The sequence below is a fragment of the Brachyistius frenatus genome, unplaced genomic scaffold (assembly GCF_029030835.1).
Source record: "Brachyistius frenatus isolate BFR_SWC_R1_liver_20210118 unplaced genomic scaffold, ASM2903083v1 Contig_166, whole genome shotgun sequence".
In the NCBI taxonomy this organism is placed as follows: Eukaryota; Metazoa; Chordata; class Actinopteri; family Embiotocidae; genus Brachyistius; species Brachyistius frenatus.
In genome coordinates this window covers 849,865-868,568 of record NW_027210765.1, presented here as the reverse complement: position 1 = coordinate 868,568, position 18,704 = coordinate 849,865, and the positions used below count along the sequence as shown (strand labels likewise).

The following is an 18,704-nucleotide window of genomic DNA, read 5'->3' as shown; positions in this document are numbered from 1 at the left end:
CATATTTCTGACGACATGCTATAGTATGACTTTTTGGTCATATTTCAGACGACATGCTATAGTATGACTTTTTGGTCATATTTTGGACGACATGCTATAGTCTGACTTTTTGGTCAAATTTTGGACGACATGCTATAGTATGACTTTTTGGTCATATTTGGGACGACATGCTTTAGTATGACTTTTTGATCATATTTCGTACGACATACTATAAGTATGACTTCCGTTAAAAAAAATATTTAGGGAACACAATAGTGCAGTTGTCAGCGTTGTTGTCTCACAGTCTAAAGGTCCGTGGTTCGATCCCCGCCTGGGACTTTCTATGTGGAATTTGCATGTTCCTGCGTAAGTAATAATTAAAATATGTCGTCCAAAACATGGACGACTAACTTATGCATGTTATCATGCATGTAGTCCATGATGTAAAACAAACATCATGTAGTCTTAAATGTGACAAAGTCACACTCCAGGCAAGAACATGCAATCCTCCACAGACAGAGTCCCAAGCCCCTGATCGAACCCAGTACTTCCTGACTGTGAGATGACAACGCTAGCAACTGTAAAATTGTGGTCCCTTTATTGCATGTTTGTCTGACTTCTATAACTTATATGACTTTTAAAGTTTTTTAACGAAGACAGCAAGGTGGTGCAGTGGTTACTGCTGTTGACCCCCAGTCAGATGGTTCCAGGTTCAATTCTTGCCCTTGACATGGCTTTTCATTGAAGATGTTAACATCATCTTTGCCAGTGTGGGTATCGAACCTGCAACCTTCTGGCTGGAAGGCAACAATGCCAACCACTGCACCGTTGATCCCACTTCTATAACATGTTTAAAAGTCATGTAAGTCAGGCAAGCATGCAATGAAGAGAGCAAAAGGGTTGTCATTTCACAATAAGGAGCTTCTGGGTTGGATAGGGGGCCTGGAACTTAGTGTGCAGAATTGCGTGTTCTTGCTTGAATGTAATGTTTTACATTATGGACAATGTGCATAAGTTAGTCTTCATTATTATCAAAATTTACTTTCAGGACATTTGTCTTGCCCGTAGAAAGTCAAATGCAGGACTCGAACCCTGGACCTTTAGTATGGGAGACAACAATGCTGACAGGTGCACCACTGTGTTGGTGTTCATTTGTTGAACGGAAGTCATACTAATTAAATGCCGTTAAAAAAAATATATATATATCTATATCTATATATCGTGCTATAATATGAACTTTTGATCATATTTGGGACGACATGCTATAGTATGACTTTTTGGTCATATTTGGGACGACATGCTATAGTATGACTTTTTGGTCATATTTCTGACGACATGCTATAGTATGACTTTTTGGTCAAATTTTGGACGACATGCTATAGTATGACTTTTTGATCATATTTCGGACGACATGCTATAGTATGACTTTTTGGTCATATTTTGGACGACATGCTATAGTATGACTTTTTGATCATATTTCGGACGACATGCTATAGTATGACTTTTTGGTCATATTTCTGGACGACATGCTATAGTATGACTTTTTGGTCATATTTCGGACGACATGCTATAGTATGACTTTTTGGTCATATTTCTGACGACATGCTATAGTATGACTTTTTGATCATATTTCGGACGACATGCTATAGTATGACTTTTTGGTCATATTTTTGACGACATGCTATAGTATGACTTTTTGGTCATATTTCGGACGACATGCTATAGTATGACTTTTTGGTCAAATTTCGGACGACATGCTATAGTATGACTTTTTGATCATATTTCAGACGACATGCTATAGTATGACTTTTTGATCATATTTCAGACGACATGCTATAGTATGACTTTTTGATCATATTTCTGACGACATGCTATAGTATGACTTTATGGTCATATTTTTGACGACATGCTATGGTATGACTTTTTGGTCATATTTTGGTCATATTCATACTATAGCAAGTGGTCCATCTTGATTTATAATTTTATGCTATAGCATGTTGTACAAAATGTCATTAAAATTTCATACTATAGCATACCGTCCAAAAAAAATAACAAAAATGTCATACTTTGTCATGCTTTGTTTTCCAGAATTTGATACAAATGTCATACTACATCATTTTGCCCAAAATATGATAAATAAATCAGACATCAGCATCTAATAAAAAAATTTGATAAAAATGTCATACTATAGCAGATGGTCCAAAATGTCATAGTATTGCATGAGGTCAAAATATCATAGAATTTAATGGTATTGCATGTGTTCCAAAATGTCATAACATTTTCATCGTATAGCATGTTGCACAAAATTTCAGTAAATTATAATAATATGGTCTATTGATCATGCTCACCAAGATAAAAGTTATATTCTTTATTCTTCCCTCTTTGGAAATCTACAAACCTAAATGATCCCTGATACATATTACTGATAGATAGCAATATGTTTGTATTATAGTTCTTTGGCTACATATCTGTAGTATTTTGTCACCATGATAATGAATGAGAAGCTAAATACGATAATTTAACATATTGTTCTGGAACACATATGGGCTACTCCTAGTTTACAGAGGAAGATGTCTCTCCTGATCGTACCCGTGTGTCTCCTTTCCTGGGTCTGTCTGCTCATTTGAGCCTCCTGCATCTTCTTTCTTTTCAACATCATCATCATCATCATCATTTTCTTCTATCACAGGTTCAAACTCATCAGTCTCATCATCCGATAAATCCAAATTTCAATCTCCCTCGACTATCCTGTAAAGAATTCTTTCTGCCTCAGTCCCGTCTCCTAAAACAGCATGGAGTCATTAAGTACATTAGGTACATGAAGTACATTAAGATGTTCTTGGTATACCAGTACAATGGACCCTCTTAAAAGGGATACTTTTATAACACAAATGACAAACTAAATCATAACTAAATATATTATTCCCAAAATGTGTTGGCTGTTTATCTTATAAATACTATGTCCATTAGCTAGTTGCTCATCTTGTTTGTCTGATGTTCGGTGCTGAGAGTTTAGTGGACAGTGGTGGTACAGTGTCAAGCTGAGTGAACCTGTAAGTGTGGATTATGATCATAGGGATGTTGCTGATTAAGTACAATGTTTGGTTTGGCTCTAACAGGAAATACCATTATAAATTAAAGTTTATCACATCAAATGATGGAATGAAATGTTCACAGCAACCTCTACATTTCCATTGCCATGGAAACAGATTTATCTGTAATTGTAGATTGGTAGGCTTCCATTAATGTGATCATCATAACGGCATAAATATTTGTCAGAAACGCAAATTATTGCTTTGACCGCAAGTAAGCCACGAGAGACTTCATTAAGCGAGAGCTTAGGACTCGTTTGTTTGGAAATGTGTTTAAATGTTTAATGCACACCAATCATTATTGCTATTGCAGCTATTGTCTGCACACAGTGGGACAGCACGTGAAAGCTGCAGGACGCTGTAGATGTGCTTTTCACTTGACTGTTAAATAAAAACTGAAAAAATAAATCTCCATAAGAGCAAAGCAATAACATGTAGAAAGTTTTGACATCAACTTAATGACTTTTTTTTTATTTACAGGCACTGCTTAAGTTAAGTTTGATACTTAGTGACAGGTGCCATTATAGTTTTTGTTTCTTGACAAATCAATCAAGGTCATAGCAGGCGGACTGTTCCCCTTCTCGTCTCTATTCACATATGCAAATTTGATTATGTTATTAATCAAAGGTGTCAGTCAAGTCAGCTGACAAGTAGGTCACAACATCCATCGTTTTACAAAATTGCCCCTGTGATTTAATCTAATGACAATTAAGTCTCAAGCTATTCTTTCATTCTGGTACCATGGCAACATCGTCTCTGTGGACACCTTCAGTTAGCCCAGTTTACAAAGCGATGACAAGCCAACTATGCATGGCTTAGTTGGGCATTATTGTTAGTGATGCCCAGCGTCACTAAATCCATACACGAGTTTGAGAATGTCAACTCGCCTTGCTGCTAGGATGATCAATCTACGCACCAATCACACTCGATGTAAGTGACGGCTGATCAATAATGCCGGCTGAAAGACGAACTTGATTGATTTAGTGTGGTTAATAAGTACTTAATCAGATCTTTAGAACCTGTTTAAAGACAGCAGGGTGTCAAAGTAGATCCAAATCCAGCCACACAGGAATGAACTTGGTTGGGAAAGCACCCAGCAAAGAAGATCCTCCAACACAACCAGATCCAGACTGAATGCTAATGAGCAGGAAGGGTGGACGGAGAAAACAACAGGAGCATGCGTATGAAAAATCACCCAAAGACAATCTGTTTCTAACAATCCAGCATGTCCCTGTCACATTATAGTAATAAATGTGAGAAAATTGTAGAGTCTAAATTACTTGCATTGATCTGCAGGCCTTTGGCTTGTGACAAGTTTCTTTTTTCACTTGTACATTTATTGTTGAAATCGAATTACCAGTTGGACACATAGTTCTGAAAGAGCTGCGGTTTGACAGCTTGATATTAAATGCAGGACTCAAGCTTTCAGATGAAGTATATATTTTTCTGTGGCCATCATCGAGCTGATAAGTCTGGTTTGTAGTGAGCCCTTGACATACAGGATCATTTGAGTTTGAGAGAATTATGTTTGTTCTTGAAAACCATTAACCAAAGCCAACCTTCGCTTTACTCTTTGTGCCCTTTTCGTCTAGCGGTGCTTGTGGTTTTTATCGTGCCTGCTGTGTAGAATATGTAATACACACCAACACAGTGCAGATGTATTTGTAGTTAACTTTATTCGTAAGTACAGATAGAACACGTATCACTTTTATTAGATACTATTTTTTTCCCTTCTTTTGCGCCCCAGCTTGTCCACTCTCGAAGGACTTAAACATACCTTAAGTCAATGTAAACTACTTCAGCAAATTGAAACAAGTAAAAAGTAGATTTAGAAAGTAAGAAAAATGAAAGAAACCTCGACAACTTGTGAACATTTGGTAGAAATTCCATGGAGACATGTTGGATCAGCAGGCAGTCATTCCTTCTAAACACAAGGACTAAATAAACAGTTTGGTTTCATAAAGACACACGCAGGGAAGCGATAGAGAGAAAATTGAAATGTCACAGACCCTATTTTCATACTCTGTGACAGTCTGCTCAAGAATAGGTCAACTTTATATCCCCCTCTCTGAAACAAATAACATTTTCCAGCTGTGTGTGCTTTTATTCCAACTTATCGTTTTCTTCACCCCCAGACACTGAACAGTAGTACATTATCATAAGCATAGTTGTTAAAATCGCTGCTGGCTAAGACATAGAGAAACACCGCGATACAGTCTATATTATTGCATGAATTGATGCTATCACCTTAAATGTGCAAAATATACACTGAGGGACGAGACAGTGGGATGGAGAGGAAAACACAATGGTTAGACGAGGCAGAGAAAGTGGCTCAGAGAGGAGAGCTAACAAGGAGAGGAGGAGGGAACTTTGCATTATTGTGCTTGTCACAAACATTCATTCATACAATCCCACCACTTCATTACCGTCTCTTTCAAAAGATTTGAATACAGATTGATAAACCAGGAGATACAGTGAGGCACTGCAGTGGGCTGGGAGAGAGAGAGAGACAGAGAGAGAGGAGACTTTCGTCTCCTAATTAACGACGGCATCACTGCTCAGTATTGATGCAGAGTTCAAAAGGGTATTTATTCTCAGAGGTAATGGAGCAAAAAAGGCTGGAAACAATCCAGTCAAGTACAAATTGATACTTCAATTTGGGGAACCAATCGATGTATTCTGTTGAAAGAGCCCGGGCGGTTTTGGGAAAGTAAGCTGCTGCGGTCTCTCTTTCTGGCTCACTGTCCCAAACACTTCCTGCTTCACTTCATTACCAGGAAATTGTGACAAGTTTTTGTCAAACTGTAAATGATATGTGATTTCTCTCATTTGCGGTCTACTTTCACTGGTCAGGCAAACATCGCTTTCAGGGTTCAGACCGGCAGGTAACAGTGCTGCAAAACTGACTTTAATTTCGCATTTTTACTGAGCGCGTTCATCGCTTCATTGTTGTTAAAATGTTTTGGATAGTGTTACTATGGAGACATGGCCAAACCGCAGTGAGGTAAAACCTTTTTTTCTTTCTTTTGATCCATGCAGCACTCAAGGACCAGCATGAATATTCTGCACCGGTACATGTGAGTATGAATATTTCATTTCTTTCAGTATGTATTTTCATCTCGGGAGGTGCGGTATTGGGGGACTGGTCGAGTTTGTCTTAATATTTTCTTCCACACACACAAATATTTTGACTCATTTATGCAAATACACACGCATTAGAAATATAAAGCCGAGTGCTGCTACTGGAAGTCTCCAGAGTCTCTTATTAGTCCGGCTAATTTCACATCATTTGACAGAGAGTTAATTCATAAATTAATCAGCAGAGCCTCAGAAAATAACACCACATGCCTCCATTACAGCACCATGTAATCCCATTTACACCTAGCATTCAAAATCCCCATGCAGACCAACCATTCACATAATCTGTGCCTGCTTCTGAAAAGACAGAGGACCTGCTCCTTTGACAACTTTTCCAATATCACACTAAAAAGGCCTCAAAAGCCACCGTAAGACTCTGACTGTACACGTCTAAAATGATACAGGAGATAGAGCGGCATTGGTTTTAGCAAGTCAACCTACCGCTGGCTTTGAGTTAAGATCCATATCACCTTGCATGGCAGCCTCGTCTCATTAGTGTGTGAATGGGAAAACCGTGTTAAAAGCGCTTTGAGACCGTAAGGTCTATACAAGTGCAGACCATTTAACATCAACAGCACTGAAATGGAAATTATGGCATTTAATTACAAGTAGATGTTAGAAGCCTGTTAGTGTTACAGATGGGTAGTTCATCATACATGTACATCACATTTACAAAAGCATTTCGGCAGTGGAATGTATGACAATTCAAATATATACTGTGGTGTAATCCTAAAAAATGTAATGTTACTTTCCACAAGTTGTCAGGAGGACATTAGTAAAGGTACCATGTTATTTTTTTTAGCTAATCACCACACCGAGGAATCACTTTTGGGTGGAATAAATATGTGAATAAGACATTTCTATCAAATTAATAAATTATTTAAGACTATTTTACCATCTGATCTGTAAACCAATCAGGTGTCTGGATAGAGCTTCATTGTGTGTCCCCATTATGTGTACCCAAATTAAATATGTACAGATGGGGGCCATAAATGCCACAGAAGACAAAGATTTCTGTTTTTCCTCTTCGTTCTTATTTCAATCCCCCTGTTCCTCCACCTCTCACCATTTCCAGAATCAGATTGTCTAACTATTGCCTACTACTACTACCCCGTCCCCCCCCCGTCCCCCTCCCTCCGCCCTCTCACTCTACTCCTCGATTTCCAGTATCAGGTCATCTCCCTCCAGGGAGGAGTCGGCCGTGACATGGACTGCCTTAACGGTCCCGGCCAAAGGGGAGTTGACCACGGTCTCCATCTTCATGGCTGAGAGAACACACAGTGGTTGACCTTTCTCCACCTTTAGAGATTGTAAAGAAAGTTCACAGAGCATTAAAAACACGAGTGAATGTACAGATCACAGAACAAGTGCTCTACTCAAAGATGAAAGATCCCATGTTTTACTTTATATAAATCAAAGAATCTGTCTGTCTTTATGCATGCATGCATGCATGCGTGAATGTATACACGTATATAAGTATGCATGTATTGCATGTTTGTCCCTCACATATTTAGATAACCATTCTTCCAACCTCCTTCAAAATTGGCGAGTGTAAAGCTTGGCACCCAAGGAGATGGATTTGGACATGTGACACGTTTAATATTATTAAACCTTATTAAAAAGGCAGCTGGTGCTCCGTGCACAGTGGGGGCGGTGTCGCTGCCACGCAACTGCAGTCCCACAGAGCCTCGCAGCAGACGGAGTTGAGCGTCTCTTCACCTGCTTCTGCAGCGAGCTGTTCTCAAGAAACGGGTGATATGGCCGTGTTCCAAATGACGTGCTTTCCTTAGTCCACTAACAAACAGTGCTCTGACATGTTAAGACTGTTACTTGTGTAGTGCAGGAATTTTGACAGGTTAGTGCTGTCTCAAATCAAGACACTGCCGTTCTGCACTGACCGGAAATGACCTCAACATGTGAACACGTCACCCGCCAAAATATCTGCAGCTTTAATTATTTTACCCACAAATCAACGTATTCTCGTGGCCTCCGTTTAACACGCTCAATAAACACAAAAACTTCAGCCGAGCAGCAGTAGTGAAAGAAAAAACAATTCCATACGGTGCACAGGAACAACGTCGGCTTCTTCAGACGCCTTAATTTGAAAATTCTGTACGTCAGTGGCCCCGCCCCTTCTTCTACGTAGCCAAGATGGCGACCGTTTAGGGTGGAAAGTGTCCAGCGTTTTACATTTCTTTTTTGGGCCGTTTTGAGTTCCTCATCTTGGTACTTTTAGTGCACTGTGTGTTTCACGAACATGCTGTGTTCCAAATGGTGTACTTAAGTACTAACACCCACTGTTTTGATTGTATAAGTGCGTTCACACTGTCAGCACAGAAAAATGATGCACTGCAAGTATGCAGTGTATTGCAGTGCTCAGAAGTGTTTATTATTCACCAAGTACCACCATGCTGCCGTTTGATAAACAGAGAGGACAAAAACACAAAACTTATGGGGAAAATAATTAAAGCTGCAAATATGTTGGCAGTTGATGCATTCAAATGCTGTACATTACATTACATTTCATTTATCCAAAGCGACTTACAATAAATGAATTTCAACCATGAGGCTACAAAGCCAGAACAATTATCAAGAAAGTACAATTTTCTTCAAGAAAGCCAAACTATAAAGTGCTATACGTAAGTGCCATTTTAAGCGCTACTAAAGTAGCTACCTATTCAAGGTAAAGTCGGAAGAGGTGTGTTTTTAGTTTGCGGCGGAAGATGTACAGACTTTCCGCTGTCCTGATGTCGGTGGGGAGCTCATTCCACCATTTAGGAGCCAGGACAGCAAACAGTCGTGATTTTGTTGTACTGTTTTCCGCCAAAACAGCAGTGTGTAGTTTGAGATAACGCTACCCTGTCGAAATTCAAGTACTACACATGTAAGTCCTAACATTTAAGAGCTCTACGTGTTCATGTACTGAGGGAAGTATGTCTTTTGGAACACAACTAGGGGTCTCCCCAGCATTATAACCCTTTTCTGCAGCACCAATTGAATCACAGACAAAAACTTTTTAAAGATATCATGGCAGAGAAAAGTGTAAATATGGGACCTTTAACAAGACAAACGCTCAATATGACACATAAAGCTATTGTCTGGGGAAACTTCAAACAGCAAATACAGGCAAGGGCTTAACACACTATTACAATATAACACAGCCGACAATACTAAGCCTGAAAGTATTTGTTCTGGTTTTGAGAAATCCTTCTCTGAGATTTCTGTATCTGCACCAACACAATGGAGGTGAATGGAATTTTATTTGTGGTGTTTAACGCACTGACAAATGCCCGTGTCTATTTTTTTTTTTTAAATTTAAGAAAATTCTGAGCAACACAAACAAAAATTTAATTAATCTTGTGGAAATGAGAAAAATGTGTCTTGACACAGAATACTGAAAGGTGTCAAGCACAGAAGTTGCTGTTGAATGCTTAATCACATTCACATACTCTTTGATCAGACACACATACAATCATGCAAATAAGTAAGTAGATCCTATGGGAATGACGTGCGCAAACAAACACTCTTTGAAACAGTGGTTACAAGTAACGGTGATATACTCATGCTCATGTTCTGTTCATATATATATTTGCTCATTGAAGTTTCACGAGATGCATTTCTGAGCTACTTTAGAGAACTGTCTGATCACTGGTTGATTTACCACTTCACAAATTCACCTCCATTCGTTAAAGTCAAGGTTCTCCTGATAGCAATTCATCAATTCACGACACATTTACAATGATTGAAATGTGTGGTAAGTTTGCCAGACAGTTTATGACTTAAGCTACTGATAATGTAGAAAAACAGTAGAAAATTGCACTTAATTATTTGCATGAATGTGCCAAAGCATTTGCAATTTATTCAAAATAAAAAAATAAAAATTGCTTTTACAATGTGCATTCGTGACTGGATAATCTCCAGGTTGAATAAGTAGCTTTCAGAATTTCAATTCTGATTTGAGAAATCTACCAGAGCAACTGAGAAAACTCTCCATTCAGGATCTGCTGTTCTCTGCTATAGAAGTGTGTGTGTGGTGTCATCATGCCAAGATCTAAAGAGTTCTCAGGTCTTCAGAGGAAAGACTGGATGCCTACGAGTCTGGCAAGCCTTTCCTGTCCTAGAGGACAATTACATCAAAACAACTGTTCAGCAAAAAAAAAACAGGCCTTTTTGGAATAATGTGCTCTGGACAATTCAAGTTAGAGCTGTTTGGCACAGATCAAAACACACCAGTGAATCATAAAAAATGGCTCAAGAAGAAGTGCAAGATTATGGAAAAGATCAGATTTGAATCCAATTGAAATGTTGAGGGGTGGGCTGAAATGGGCGGAACATACAAGAAAACCGTCAAACATCAGCAGGCTGATGTCAGAGACCGACAGTTATGCAAAATGCCTACAAGAAGCTATGTCTGCTAAAGGGGACAAAACTTCTGCCAAGGGTATACTTACTTTTTCCACAGAACAATATTACATCTATTGATATTCCAAATCAATAAATGGTGTAAAAAGCTAATTTTTGCTGGGATTTTTTTTTTTTTACTTTACTTACTTAATTTTATCTGTAGGCATTGTATCAAAGAGGTTCAAATGTTTGCTCTTTCAAATATGTCAAAAAAACTCTTTATAAGCCTTGAAGTATTTTATTGAGACAGAGGTCTTGCACAGCCGCTTCATTTCACAGTCTTTTTTTTGTTGAATAAAAGACCCATGTATCGACAAAGATCATTTTTGGATCTGTGCAGAAACTCAGGCATCAGAAGTATTGAAAATTGTTGACAATACCCAGCCGTGTGCCTCCACTGCACTGGTGTACGGGCAGAAATCTCAGGCAGACAGCAAACGGTAGGGTTTGAAATCTTTGAAGTTTAGTGATGATGTGATAACTGAGTTTTGCTACCAATACAAAAAAATTATTGAAACTTTACTTTAATATAAACCGATTTTTCAAAATAACAGAAGCAGCCATACTTTCCAAAACTTCAAAGTTTGAGCTGTGATTTAAATGACAAACTATTCGATCACTATGTTAGATTAAATAAAATCTTTTCAGTGAGAAAGACATATACTTTAAGTGACCCATTAACTCGGTGTAATTACATCTTTCAAAACGTTTCATAATGTTCAGAGAAAAGTGGATATCCAATGAACTGACCTTGGATCCGACTTCTACTTTGACCTCCAGGACTTTTCCAGGCATGGGCGCTCCCACCTGACCCTTGATGGACTTCTGAGCCTTGGGATGGAACTTCATTTCCTGGTTAGAAGAGACATAGAAATATTTCATGCATTCATCTGTCCGGTCAGTCTTCCATCCGGGTCACCCGCACGCCTGCCTCCATTATCCACTATTAGGCAGTGATCAGGGTATAGTCATATAGTCATTCAGCTGCCCATTGAAGCAGTCCTTCCTGCTGAGTCTTCATCAATGCGTCCCAATCATTTGTTTCTATGAATAAAAATCACCAGTGATTCTCTGTCATAAAATCTTTTTTTTCCCTCTCTGAGATCTGACATGCAAAACATTTTTTTTCCAAGTCTTTTGTCTATCATTTATTAATTTCATCTACAGACCTGTATCCCTCTCTATCAATCATTCATCATTTCTCCATCTACCCATCAACATCTTTGTCCTTTTACCAACCGGTCTATGTCTCTCCAACAACCCATCAGTTTCTCTAACAACCCCTCCACTGTCCTGACTGCACATTATTCCCCTCCCTCCATATTTTCGGTGTACCTTCATGGCGACTGTGTCTTTCACCAGCACAGATCTCAGCTGCCCGTTCAGCTCAAAGAAGACTTCTCTCTGGCCGGCCTTGTTCAGGTCGCCCAGTGCCAGTGCTTTGATGTGCAGGATCTTTCCTCTCTCCAGCTCCACCTGAAATTAAAACACATCAGGAGTGCAGAGGAGGAACAACAGGGGAGGACAACAGAGAGAAATTGGAAGGGGGAAAGTGTGAAGGAGGAAGGAACAGAAATTAGATTATGTTAGAAAACTGAAATTAAAACAGAGTCCAACTGCAGCAATAAAAACAGACTGCAGAGCGTGGTGAAATTTTAAAAGAGTGAAATTAGCAGAGTGTGACAAGTACAATGTTTCCTCCTCTTCATTCGCTCTTTTCACTCTCACAGTGGGCAGAAGTGTTTCTTTCCTAGCACAAACTTTAAATAATGTAGGATCATCTTACGGCTGTGAAAATTCTGTATTTTACTCTCATGAAACCTTCTTTTTTTAAAATTTTTTTTTTTAAATGTAAGCAGATCTAGTTAGTATCTCTCCATTTGAACTTGCTGTTGTGTAGGTACAACTACTTTTTATTGACGATATGGATCAGGACCTGTGTGCTTGCACTTTCTGATGTCAGTGACCAGCAGTACACTGTTATAAGTGTAGATTTGAATTCATCCTGAAATTGCTATCTATCAAAGAATCCACTAACACACCACAGTCCAGTTTTCAGGAAGTAAATTCTTCCCCTTAAATGAACTGGACTATACGGTCTATGCACAAAACAGGAAGTGTGAAAAAAAACAAAAACTCGAAGCACCTCAACTGTTTCAGTTATTTACCATGTAAAATTATTATTTTTTTAAACATGAGCCTGAAATATTTAAAGACAATGTGTGGGTCGGCAAAATTCATCTCATGGACATTTGCCATTAAGTTAAAAAATGTATTGATGGATTTAAAATTTTTTTTTTTTTTAAACGTGTTAGCTACAACTGTAGTAAATAAACAATTAGATTTATATAGATATTTATACAGATTTTCAGTAGATTTTGGAGTTTCACTTGCTTCCCAGGGGTCTTAAAACAAAGAAAAGAAATAAGTCGTGATGGGATTCTCACAAATTCAGAATCGGTTCTTGATTCTGAATGATTCAGGAGGGCTCCGCTGGTTGTTATTAGAGCCACGTCTGCCGCAGTGGAGAACAGTCGCTCTGCTGTCGCGCTCGTTCTGGAAAATCTGTATCGAAACCATCCAACCATCAGCATCCAGAAAGGTGTTCGGGTGCAGGACTTTTGAAACAACTACACACAAAGATATTTTTTCTTTGCCTCACTGGAGCTGGTTGATGTCTTGAAAAGTGCCGTGGAGGTTGTTGGTCTGCTGATCTCATTTGTTACTTGTGCGCTCCACTAACATTAGTCTGTTGGTGATGGGGGGCCAAATATTCACAGAAGCCTTCACCTCTGCTTTGCAAAGTTTACTCTGAAGTTATTAAATCCAAAATATTGTCAGAACGTCAGTATGTGCGTCATGTATAGAGTCCCGGGCTGCACTGTGGCCCCGACGCTCCGGTTCCACCAGCTCTATGTGATTTACAACGTTACAAAAATCAATTCTTAACATTTGTGGATTCAGAATTCAATTCAGAGTCACAGACGATGAGAACTGCGCTTCTTCTGAGTCAATATTTTTCAGCCAACACACGAATGGGTCTGTGCTGTATCTGTGTTTATGGCAGACAGGCTTTCACCAGACGTATCAATTCTGACATCAAATAGACAAAGAGACAGGCGCGGACAGTGAAAAGAGAGATATGAAGGCAGACAGAGGATATAAAAACATTTTCCTGTCTTTAGTACAACTGTGAACTGAGTTACTTGCCACCTGTAAAAGTGCCTTTTAAGATATAAAGACATTACTCTATCTCTGTGTATCCACAGCAGACAAGCCTTTTCCTTCTCATATCAACTCTAGTCACTGCTGGTGTACCCCTCAACACTGGCCACTGTACTTCTTCATTTATCTTGTGCCTCTTCTCAAATCTCTCGTCTCACCGGCTGGAAACTTATTTTTTCCGTCTTTTCATTTGTCCAACTTTCTCTCTGGCTTTCAATCCTGCACTTTGTCAGTCCTCTCATGTGTCACAGCTTTCCATTTTGCATTGTTATTTTGCTACCTGTTTCTGGGGTTACGCTGACTCTCACGCCATTATTAGTTTCCCTTATCTGCCTCTTCCGGCTTCTCTTCTATCTATTGCCTAGCTCTCTGCATCTGCTCTGCTGTGTTTATCCTCCCCCTTTTCCTCGACCCTTCCCCTCCCATCCTCTGTGTTTCCCACATTACTTTGTCAGCTGCTGAGTCTCCATTGATATTCCAAACTAAGTCTCAGCGCAAAGATGAAAATACACGCTGCTGCACATATGTATTGATCTCAATTTTATTCTGCTCTCTCTCTCCTTCTCTGGGTGCTCTGACTCTTCATCTATTTCCCTCACTCCGTATCAGATAACAAACCCTTTCTTTGCATGTGTTTGCTTTGTCACTGGCACTCCATCGTCATCTCTCCCCGTTTCTCTCTGCACCTTCCTTTACGCTGAACTTCTCTCCAGCGTGTTCTGTTTTGTCGGGCCCTTGGCTGCGCTTTGCAAGAAACAAAACTGCCTTCCCTTTTCCAACTGTGTGGCTTCTGCACTACGTCTCCTCACAACTGCTCCCATGAAAAATACAGCATCTGTCTGTTTGAAGAGTTGCCCAGCATTCATGAATCTTTAGATCATTTTGTCTCAGTGTGCAAGCAAACAGAACACACACAAAAAAAGACAACTTCAGCACACAAAACATCTGACATGCAAAAAGACTTTCATTGTATAAATTAATAACAAGCTCACACACGCAATGCTAATTCCTACCTACAATAATAATGTTACTAGTTGTACCAAATCTCCCATCGGGACACCTCCCCTGCGGTTACCTGCCATTAACTGCTTCCATTAAAATCAGTTTCCAGGTGAAACGTCAGGGCTCAGTGAGCTTCGAGTCCAGTGGAATCTCTTCTCTTTTTTTCTTTTAATTTTGAGAAAATACTTTACGCTTATTCACATAACATTTTTGTAGTGTGTATAAAATGTATATAATTCAATATGTCAGTTAAACTGTGACAACAGTATGAAATTCCACTGTAACTTGCAAAGAGCTTTCAAAATGATTTTCTTTCCATCATTCTGCTTCACCATCATTCAATTGTTTGTTTTTTTGCAGCTGTAACTCCTCCAGTTCCTTTCTGTGTTGCACTGTGGTGGTAGTAGTTTACATAGTTGTCTCATTTCTCCGGTGTGAACATAAAATACTTCATAGCTGCTTATAATTGGTAAGAAGCATGGCGTTTGGACACAGCTCCAGTGTGTTACCAGACTGACTGAACATGGGTTTTTGAAATGTTCCAACGTGTGTGTGTGTGTGTGTGTGTGTGTGTGTGTGTGTGTGTGTGTGTGTGTGTGTGTGTGTGTGTGTGTGTGTGTGTGTGTGTGTGTGTGTGTGTGTGTGTGTACATCACTTAAGACAGCAACTTAACTGAAATGGAATATTTCAGGCAAAATACTCAGAGCAAAGTGGGGCTAAAACTTCCTGTTTAAACATTTATTTCAGAAACATCAAGTCACAGTACAAATGAAGTGCAACATCTTATCCCTGGGTAAAAAGAAAACATATTCTTAAAACATAAGAATTTGGTCCTTAACTCTTCACTCTTGTGCATTGTGTATGTTTCATGTGTTCCCGCCTATGTAACCCTCAATCAACAAGCTTCCTCTGTCAGATATCATCTGCTCAACCATTCGGAGCTATACTATCTCTGACTGAAACCACTTTCACATTATGCTTTGCACATCATGTCTTTTATATGACTTTATCAATGAAATGTGTCAGAGTAATGTGCTTACTGGGGTGAATAGCGCTGCGTGTGTTGGTGTCTGAGCACATTAGCGGTGACACTCGGTGCGTAGATGGATCCATGTTTGTGAAAATCTGTGTTTATGTTTCTGTCAAACATGATTAATACCATCCTGAGTCACCAGCACACGCCAGAGACACGTAGGTCAATGTTTTAAAATTTTTTTTTTTTATCCCTCCTGTTTGTGCTGTATGCATGTCTCGGTGAATGGACAGAGCTGTTACACACGTGTAGGTGTATATGTGCGTATGTCTGTACTTTAAAAGGCCATCAGATGCTGTTTAAATGAGTTCATTTGCCATTTAAAAATCCATTTCAGGATGTATCTAAAAGGGCTTCATCCAACTTAACAGGACTTAAGTTTGTCAGAATTTGGCTGAAGGAAGCAACAATTATGTAGAACTTAATATTTGCGCAGCTTTAATAAATTATACAGCATGGAGAAAACTTTGGTCACAAAATTCTAATAGTTGTGTTCTCCTGCCATATTCACAACACAAACAGGAATCCTTCAGGCTCGCTGTTCATTCTTGGCTGATAAAGCTCTTGTACTGGATTTGCAACAAGCTTGAAATGACGTGAAAGTCTTTATATCTACTTACCACAACATCAACAACTCCAGGCTTAAGATCTCACGCAGCGCTCAAAAAGATTTGATGCTTAAATCTGTTTTGATCAAGAATTCTGCTGCGTGCTTCACACACTCTCCGCCAAACAGCTCTTGTTCCAAATATACAGTTAATACTGAGGTTGCATAAAATCTTTAAAGCACAGTCGTCCTCTTTTACTGATGTCACTTCAGATTTAGCAAAAACACCAACAAAGCCAGACTTAAAAACTAACAGCTGCTCTGGTAGCAAAGTGCTCTGAGTCCTCCTCTTCTCCCTTTAACAGGACTTGCTGTAATTCTACTCATCAGTCAGCAATAAAAAGTTGCCACGCTCAAACACCAAAACAACATTTAATTTTTCTGAGCAGCTAATCATTTTTGAGACAAACTGACACAACATCACCTGCACAACGTGTCTGCACTGTTAACAACAGTATTTTTGCTGCCACTCATTTGGCAACACCCAACCTTTCTCCAACATATCTAACAGTCACAGTCTCATTATATGTTAACATAACATATCCCCAAAAAGTCAACTCAATCCCCCTCAGCGACGGCTGACTATGGTTAAACACCTTCAGTGCCTCTTTGATAGGTGCTTGTTTGGCAGGTCATTCGTGTTTCACAAGAGAAACCAAAGCTATTAAATACATAGATCATTTAATATGTATCTAATGATAGGTTCCTATTGAGAGGAAAACATTTTTTTTTACAGGCAGCAATATGTCTGCACACTGCACAATATGTCTGCTGTTTACCTGCAGTAAATCTTCAACAGGTAAATTGGAGTTAGAATAAAAACTATTTGTAATATGCGGTACTCTGGAATTTCAAAACTACCTAGAAGTGAATGCATGTGTCACAAGCATCAACCGTAGTGACAATGAAAGTTAGATGAGTCATTTCTCTTCCAGCTCTCGAGGATTTCTTCACAGTAAAAGACAGAAAACATCCAACAGAGTCTTGAGCTGCTTGTGACAGGTCACTTTCGCTGACATGTTTTCATTCCTCAGCTCGCTTGGTACTGCTAATCGGACCTGATCTGAAGGGAGTACCCATCGTCATGACAACACAGGTTGGGGTTTGTTTCTGTGGCAATGACTGATGTGGAGCGCAACGCCAAGTGTGTGAAAGTTCCAGAAATGACAACGGTTGTGACAGACTAAAGATTAGATAAACAGCCGCAGCCAGAGAAGGTGAATATTGAGGTTAGAAAAACACAGCTTTTGGTTTGGGAAGCGTTTGAATGACACAGGGAAAAAAGCAAATTCAATCACTGTCCGTCTTTAGGGTCAGTATTACATCTGCATCATCAGTGCAGCAGATTCTTTTCCTAATGATACAGCAGCAGAGTAGTAGTGCCCCCTATGTCCCTCATAATACAGAAATCAATTAACACCAGCCTGGAACCATTTTGTTGCTCTGAAATGAAGCAGTAATTAAACATGGTTGCCTTTGGCAGGTCTGAATCACTGTCAGTTAAATCTGTGTGTTGCTCATAATGAGAGAATCAAGAGAAAAGTTGAAAGAAAAAAAGGACGTAGGAGAAACAAATGATTTGATGGCTTATAGTCTTTTCCTGGAAATATAAGTCATGCTGGTAAAAAGATGAGTCTGACGCAGTTTAGACAAGATGCCTTATAAAAGGTGGTAGCATGTCCCTGAAAGGAATATGGACTTCCTTTCATTCTGTCATGCAAATTAAATTTTATCAGTGCACAAAGTGCTCTGCAAGACACGTTTCATTTAACTATTGAAAACAAAACAGTGAGGATATGTAAATGCTGATGGGATAGTAGAGTGATGACCCTGCAACATCACTCAATGCACAACTTTACAAAATGTACACATCTTTCAAAAAGCGGATGTTCAAACACCTTGTAAAAGAAGTTTCAAATGAAAAAGCATATTTAGGACAAGAATTGTGCTGAAGAGCTGAAATACATGAAACTAAATGTAACATGAGTCGCTGAAGGCTTTTGTCCTCAACAATATAAAGATAGTTGATTTCAGTGGTGGGAAAGTGCTGCCTGATATGTACAGGTGTCCCATAAAGAAAGCGACAAGCGCTCAGGGAACTAGTAAAACTGAGCAGATCCAGATATACAAGTGCAAACTCTGCAGGTAAAACTAGCACATAAGTCTTCCACAGCTAACCCCAGTCATTAGAGTGACACACCGAGAAACGGTCCATCCACTGATC

The 18,704-nt window shown here is 39.2% G+C and overlaps 1 protein-coding gene across 1 annotated transcript in view; it reads right to left on the bottom strand.

Annotated features, from left to right (window-relative positions):
* Positions 1-4,728: 4,728 nt before the first annotated feature.
* Positions 4,729-18,704, bottom strand: part of pcxb (pyruvate carboxylase b) — a 285,890-nt gene continuing 271,914 nt past the window's right edge. The window contains exons 25-27 of the mRNA XM_069717004.1: positions 11,949-12,089; positions 11,364-11,465; positions 4,729-7,508 (exon numbers count right to left, since the gene is read on the bottom strand). Of these exons, the coding sequence (XP_069573105.1) occupies positions 7,359-7,508; positions 11,364-11,465; positions 11,949-12,089 (393 nt within the window). The 3' untranslated portion in view covers positions 4,729-7,358. The remainder of the gene's footprint in view (positions 7,509-11,363; positions 11,466-11,948; positions 12,090-18,704) is intronic.